General features: G+C 43.4%; 3 protein-coding genes across 3 annotated transcripts; 1 reads left to right on the plus strand and 2 right to left on the minus strand.

Annotated features, from left to right (window-relative positions):
* Positions 1-1989: 1989 nt before the first annotated feature.
* LOC108147115 (enhancer of split mgamma protein) lies at positions 1990-2886 on the minus strand. Its single transcript, XM_017273405.2, has one exon. The coding sequence runs from the start codon at positions 2809-2811 to the stop codon at positions 2194-2196; it is 618 nt and encodes a 205-aa protein (XP_017128894.1). The 5' UTR covers positions 2812-2886; the 3' UTR covers positions 1990-2193.
* A 1667-nt stretch (positions 2887-4553) lies between these two features.
* On the minus strand, positions 4554-5745 carry LOC108147122 (enhancer of split mdelta protein). The gene has a single exon (XM_017273414.2). It carries the CDS (start codon positions 5451-5453, stop codon positions 4932-4934), a length of 522 nt encoding a protein of 173 aa, XP_017128903.1. The 5' UTR covers positions 5454-5745; the 3' UTR covers positions 4554-4931.
* A 559-nt stretch (positions 5746-6304) lies between these two features.
* LOC108147234 lies at positions 6305-7797 on the plus strand. The gene is given in 4 exon segments (XM_041709167.1): positions 6305-6595; positions 6952-7206; positions 7208-7307; positions 7783-7797. Coding segments are annotated over 4 exon segments (537 nt in total). The 5' UTR covers positions 6305-6428.
* The last annotated feature ends 17 nt before the right edge of the window (positions 7798-7814 follow it).

Consider the following 7814-nt stretch of genomic DNA (forward strand, 5'->3'; position numbering starts at 1 on the left):
GTGATTCGTATGCAGTTTGTGTATTGTAGTTTTTAATGACTTGGGCTTGCGTTCAAGCTCGATCGAGGGATTGCTGGATTGCTGTATCGGGGGTTCGGTTACGTCGCCGCCATTCGTTCATCATTCATCGGGTTTGCCTATAAGATTAAGTATCTTTTGTGCCAGCATTTCCTTTTGGCGTTTTGGGTGCAATTCCTCTACATATCCCTGTCTGTGTCCATACTCTGCTTATTATCCATTGTAGCTGGCTACGGTCGGGTTGGTGTTGGTTCTCTTATTGTCAGCTCGACATTTAAGTCGCCTGATCGGATCACCTAGGGATGGGCAAGCGCTGAAAGTGAGCTAAGATTTTGCATGGTTCTTAGGATGTGTCCTTTGCTATAAGGGTAAAAAGTTCATCAATGTCTGTTAAACTTCTAAGATGACCTTGGAGATTTTTCTTGAATAGTGTCAGTAATGAGTAGATGATTACAGGAATTTTTTTATATTAGTCATCAATGAAAATAAGTAGGTATATACATTTTGTTGCAACTGTATAAAATAGGGTAACGCAACCAATTTAACCGCGACCTATAAAGCTGTAAAGTAATTTTATTTACATTTTATAACTTTTTTTAAGAAACGAATGTCAACTACATATATGTATGTATGTATATGCAAGCGTACCAAAAGTATAGACGATATACATTTTTCAATGAAAATGGAAGAATGCTGGTTAAAGCCAATTACACTTTCAATATTAAACTTATAAATATATTAAATGGCATACCATAAAAAATGTTTAGTATTCTACTTGGACTTTTTAATAATTAATAAATTAATTTCCCTGACTGGTATATACAGTATACAGTTTACCTGAAACCCGAATTCTTATTCATTTCCATAAATAATTGCTGGCACCAAAGAACATTAAAAGGTCGGAAATGTAAAATTAAGTATAAACACTTAAGTGGGTCTGTTGTGAATGTGATCTCTTGGAGATAATCTACATTCGGCTTTAACAAGTTAACAGATTGTTAATCAGCCGAAAAATCTCTATAAATTTAGTTCCTTCGAATTTATTACACTCTTCCATCCCTAGTCCCAAGGCAATCCCGATACCGATCTCGTTTACTATTCCATCGCTGTGCCTTCGCATCGATTTTAAAGACAGAGGCGTCTGGGGATCGGCTACTGGTCTTGGCACACAGATAACCAAATGATGCTGGGCCAACCAAAGTAATGAAAAAAAACAAAATTCAGAAAAATAAAAATAAAACCCAAAAGACCCAAAGCAGAACCCATAAAAAAAGACGAAATCAACGATATCCTGTCCCGGACTGGGGCTCCATCTTAAAGTTGCCCTAGGGCAAGGCACTCATTTACCTGATCCGAAGCAATTATGTGCCCGTAGCTTACCTTGACCATTGTGCACACGATTTTCTAGCCGAGTGGCCAGGGAGAATCTCGGTAAAAAAACAAAAAAAAAAAAAGAGGAGAACAAAGCGAAATCAGGATGGATGCGGGATGAATGATGACTCGATCCCTTTTCGGGTTCCACCCCGGCATTATTCCCATTTATTTCCCTCTAAGTCTGAGCGACATTGTCGTAACTCGATTAGACACGCTGAGATAAGACTCTAATTTTTTGTGTTACCTTCGCTTATTGTCCGCACACGTGTTCAAGACCAAAGAAGCCAAGACCATATAGCTATACCCCATTGCCTTTTGCCCATTGCCCATCGGTAGCCCCGACTTTGGACAGTTCCTTTCTCCTTCTTCTGCTTAATTTTTCTTGTTTCGGCCTTGGCATTGTTTTCGCTTTCTTTTGTCTGCTTGTCGATTGTGTGCATCCGTGGGGCGATCGTATAGTTCTAGTGGACAAACAGAGGTGCTAGCATTTCCGTTCTAGACCGCAAATTATTGAGAACTGTTTGGATGTGGGAGTGTCTCGGCAATTTTCATGTCTGCCTATCAACTGAGTCACTGGTGGCAGTAAAAATCGTGATCTTTTCATTTTAGCTATATAATTTATTATTTATTTAGTTATCACATGAACTGCGCGTCCTCATCTAAAGCTTTGTGTGTGTATGGTGTTTACTTAAAACTAGGTTGTGAGTCGGAATGCGGGAATTTCCAGCGACTCGGAAGACTTTTACTTTCTTTAATCTCTCCTTTCTTCTTGCGTTTTTAAGGGAAACGAAATCCCCCCGTTTACCAGGGACGCCAGACGTTTTCCTCGTCCTCGCTGTCGTCCTCCATTTTGGTCACATCAATGGTGGTCAGCAAGGAATGGCTGACCGAGCTGGCATTGGAGTTGGGACTGCCGGCGAAGCTAGAGACCGGAGAAATGGGCACCGAGTAGGCATCCCGGGTGGCGATCTGCACGGAGAGTGGGGCGGTCACGGGCAGGGCTTCCTTTTCGGCTGGCTGGATCTGGTTGAGGCGCTGTCCCAGGTGGGTCATCAGCTGGGTGCCCAGGCTGACGTTCATGCCGGGCAGTTGGGACAGCGAACGGGAGACCTCGTTCACGGCATGGATGTAACCGGAACGGAATCCCTCCGCCGGAGTCAAGCTCTCAACGCCGGAGGCGCGTTTGTGCTGGCGCTGCTGCTTCATCTTCTGCAAATGGGTGACGGTCAGCTCCAGGATGTCGGCCTTTTCCAGCCGGGTCACGTGCTCGCCCTCGGACTCCAGGGTGGCCACCATCAGATCTTTGAGCTCGTCCAGGCACTTGTTGATTCTGGCACGACGCTTCCTCTCCAGCATGGGCTTCATCACCTTGCGGTACTGATAGGTCTTCGACATCTCCGACATTTGTAGCGACGACATTTTGTGGATTATTATGTGTTATTTCTTTTTCGAATTTATGGTGTAAATTCTTTGAGCTGTGGCTGCTCTGACGGTCGAAGACGTTGTGTGTTGCCAGACCTTCGAGGAGCGGCCTTTTATAGCCGAGCAGAAACAACCCCCAACAATTGGGCCAAAGGGAGTGTGGATCGTCGTGTGTGCCGGCATTCGAGGAGCAAAAGGGACAGCGACACGCTTCGTGTGCTGGCATGAGGGTTGCTCTGTGGCTCAGACCCTTCCGCTTCTTGAGACCGCTCCTTATTGTTCGGGCGATTTCTTATTGTTGCCCCGGCACCCTTATCAACGCAGTCAGGGAGCAGGATCGCTGGCAGGATCGTGGGAAACACTCTCCAGCTCGGTTTCTCACATCGACTCGCTCACCTGCCCGCAAAAAGCAGCCGAGCATGGCTATGGCTATGGGCATGGACTTGGGCATGGGCATGGGCATGGGAATTTGCAGGGCGAACAGCTGCCGTTTTCTAGATTTGTGTGTTATGATTTGACTATGGCAGGGCAGGGTGAGGGGCATAAGGATAATGAACTGCCATCTCATCGGGGTCCTCTGGGGTTCCCACGATAGCGAGGACCTCTGCCGGGGAATGGGGATATGTGTAGGGATAGGGATAAGGACAAGGCGTTGCGATTCCTCGACGACTTCCTGTTTACCGTTGGCATTCCAAATTGGATCGGGTTTTCAGTTTGAATTGAGGAGCAGAGGAAGGGAAGGGCAGCGGCAGCAACAGCGACAGAGGCATCCTGCACTTGTTGGTCGGCCGTTGTGATCCTGTGGGAACGTTGCTCGTGTGCGTCGAGTGTGCTTAATGTGTGTTCGACTTCCCCGTTCCTCCTGACCCGGCAGGACCTCGTCATCTCACTCCAGTCGCCGGTGTAAGAGGGGCCAGAGCCAGCGATGCTGATCCTGGAGCGCTGCTCGCGTGTGGCTCGCGGTGTACACACTTTCGGCTGTAAGTTGCTCGCGTTCCAGGACCTTTGTAATCGATGGATGGATGGTGCATGACAGGGATTTGTAACACTTGTGGGGTCTCAATTGCAGTGACGTCAATTGGAGCTTCTACAGTGGGTCTCTTTGGGTGAACTCCTTATTGGTTAGATTGAGGGGCGTTGATTGGGTATAAATCGATAAGTATTTAGTAAACTACTTAATTATTAATAAATTCTTTAATAATTACTGCTTTTGCTACAGAAGCAGACCATACTTATTTCGATGAAATGTAAATATAAATAAATATATATATATAAATATTTTAAATATAAATATTTTCCTGGGAAAACTCACTTTACTTGGCTATATATAAAATGAATCATTTTATTACAATAAAAGGAAATTCTACATATTAATTGGGTTAAGATATTTGCTTCAAATGTTTTAAAAGTATTCTAAAATGTTGCCAGTTATATAAATATATTATAATAGTAATGCAACTGGCAGTACCAACAATTAAGAAATTAATGTATGCGAATCTGTACCAATATAAGGTTGTTCGAAGTTTAAATTGTTTCTACACAACCAAAAATATATCTATTTACGTGAAATATTTTAGAATCTGATGGAAAACCTGTACCTGTAAATAAACATTTTGATAATACGATAATATCAAAGTAAAACACAAGACCAAAAGCATTAGTGGAATAATGTCTTTATTATTTCCAAGTCCCGCTCGCTATTCATATACCAAGAAAATTAGGCACTTAAAGCTTCATTATATATTCAGTTTATTATTCAAGTGTTCATGGCTTAGATTAAATGTTGTAACCCGAAAATGCGAATTTAAAGCATACAAAAAAATGTTTCCTTATTCAAACTATGTGGAAGCTCAGTGGAAAGCTCTTTGTTAGGGCGATAAAATAAATTATAATCAATTAAATACATGAATCATTAAATCTATGGGAGATCAAATACCAAATACGAACTTAAAAACTATCACAGGAACATCACATCATCTTGTCAAATCAACTACCAACTAAATACGATTCTGAGGCAAATGTTTACACTAGACCTTGGAAAACTTGGATTGTTTCGTACTCGAAACAGAGTGGTAAAGCTATCAATGTGAATTAATTGCGTATATTTGGGATGCTCTTCACCAGGGACGCCAGACATCCTCGCCATTGGGCATGCCCTCCTCTTGAGGGGATTTAGAGCGTTTTTGATCGGATAGATTAACTGGCTCTTCTGCAATTTCGGAGCAATCCTCTTCCTGCTTCATGTCCTTAAGCTGGTGGCCCAACTGCTTCATCAGGTGGGTGCCAAACTGGAGATCCAAGCCGGGAACGGTGGAGAATATGTGCGAGACCTCGTAGGCAGCCTGGGTGTATCCGGCCCGGAATTTGTCCAAGTTGACCTGGGTGGCTGGCGGGGATTGCGGATTGGTCACCCGCTGCTGCTGCTGTGCCTTCAGATAGTTGACGGTGAGCTCCAGGATGTCCGCCTTCTCCAGCTTGCTGACCTGCTCGCCCTGCGCATCCATCGTGTCCACAATAAGATCCTTCAGTTCGTCCAGATAGAGGTTCATCCGGGCGCGTCTCTTCCGCTCCAGAAGGGGTTTGGTCACCTTGCGATAATGCTGGGTCTTGGTCATAAATCTCTGACCCTGCACGGCCATTGTGTATAATGAGGTTGTTTTGGCGTTGGAGCTGTTTGTAAATAAGGTTGCGATGTTGCTGCTGCCGCTCCGCACTGCACGGTAGTCACTTGAGAAATGATCTTGCCGCAAGGTAAGCTGATCCTTTTTGTAGCTTCGTAGCTGCCGGTGCCGTACACTTGCGAAATCGAAATCCTCCCCTAACTGCCACCACGCACTGCCATCACAACGCTCCTCCACGCCGACGATCACCACGAAGCATCAATCGGGTCACTCTCTGCTTGTGGCAAGATTCCCTCGGCGCTGCACGTGTGCAACATCAAAAAAAATTGGATCGGGCGGAAGGCGATGTGGCTCTCTCTTTGCACAGACAAAAATTTTAAGATTTTTATGAAAGGCACTAAATAAAATATGACTAAAAAAAATATTTGTAATTTATTTAATTATTTTGATGTTATAATTGTTTACAAAATCAAGACTAACATAGAACTTAAGGGCTGTTTATAGTCTATATAGAGCAACTTCTTAAGGAATAAATAATTCAAACAATTGTTGGTTTAGGAAACAATGTAAACTTTTTCGGTACTAAAGAAAAAACCTTTGTTTTTCCCTTTATTAGGAATATTAATAAACAATTATTTTAGTAAGTATAGTCACATTACTTTAAAATTATTAATTTTTCGAGACGATTCGAAAATATGTTTGTTTGATCTTCATGTGTTTCTATAGCAGGATAATAATTGTAGGCCATCCTTGAGTTTTTTTCAGTGTATTTACTAGGGCCCAATAACACGTTCTTCGGATCTTCGCTCTCTTCGGACCTCTCTCTTCCGCGTGCTACTGCCGTGCGCCGGCGCAACAGCCCGAAGAAGGGTCGGGGTCGGAGATGAGGAGCACGAGGATGAGCCGAGGAGAGACGAGTGCGGAGCAATCAACCACCACCACCAGCAGCGCACCACACTCACACACGACATCGCCATCGTCATCGACATCGACATGACCTCGACCTGCCTGCTAGCCATCCGTGCCACTCTCCCCGCTTCCCGATCTCTGTCTCCTTGGTTCCCACTCCTCTCGAAGAAAGAGAGCCGTGCCCCATGCGTGCCGTCCTCACTTAAGCCAAAGAGCCAATCTCGTCGGGGCGAAGGCATTGTTGCACATGGGTGTGGGCTTCGGGTTGTGTGTGTGCATACACACTGAGCAAAAGGTCCACAATTTTAAGTATTGTTCAATATTTTCTCATTTCAATTTTAAATTGCTGAAAATTAAAAATGTTATGTTTTTAAATTCTTTTGCCAATAAAATAAATTATAGACTCTTATATTTCAGGTCCAAGTTTTTTTCTTTATGGAAATTTAACTTATAATAAATCTTTCAAATTTGCTTTGGTAGTAAACACAATATTATTTTTGACATTTTTTAATCGAATTTTTCTTAAGTTATTAATTATTAATTAGAATTATTGATATTTATGCAACTGTAAAAACATATTTGTCTTTTTTGACCAATTATCTTTCAGTGTGAGCTCTTCCCTTTTGGCGCACAGTCACACAGACCTCATTTCCTCTTTGGCGCGACATTGCGTTACACTTACGGGCACGGAGCAGCAGCAGCAGAAGCAGCAGTAGAAGCAGAAGCAACCACCGCAGCAACCACCACCATCGGATCAGCATAGCACCACCCAGGCAAGCAGCCGGTGCATGTGCATCGTGAGAAAGTTTGCTGGAGGCATTCCCACAAGTATTGGGATTGTGCCGCACTCCTGCTCTCGGTTTCTCGGCCTCGGTCAGCTGTGACACTTGTTTGGCGCATTTGGGCGAGATTGGGCTTGGGTTTTTTGGGATTGGGCCATTGACGAAATCCACCTGCCCGAGGGTGAGTTCCAGTTCAAGACCAGGGGTCGCTTCAATCGCTGCCGTGAAATCGAGAAGTTAACAAACAGAAAACGGCACCAGCGACATCGCTGACATCTGATGGCACTGATTTCGTACATTTCGTTTGCATTTTTCTTCGTGGGGGAGGTTTCTGAGATCATCAGCATAGCAATGTTTTGATATGGGTTTTGGGATGACTGAAACAAGACAGCACCATGCAAAAAAAAGATTTCAATTGCGTCAATTTGCGAGGAAGGAAGAAGATTTGAAAAGAGGGATACGCTTCTGACAATGATAAATTATTCGTATTAAATGTGTTGCTTTTGAAATTCTGGAATATGCTGGCAGTGGAAATATATATTAGACAACTCTGTTTATCAGTGTTCAAGGATATTTTAAGAAGGAAAAGTTTTATAAAGGATCGTGGTTATTATTCTGTAGTTGATCTAAATTAAATCGCATAATTATCTTTTTAGTACAGTCCTGATTGATCCGATTCCCAGTAAAA

Source organism: Drosophila elegans, unplaced genomic scaffold, assembly GCF_018152505.1.
Source record: "Drosophila elegans isolate 14027-0461.03 unplaced genomic scaffold, ASM1815250v1 contig_476, whole genome shotgun sequence".
Classification (NCBI taxonomy): Eukaryota; Metazoa; Arthropoda; class Insecta; order Diptera; family Drosophilidae; genus Drosophila; species Drosophila elegans.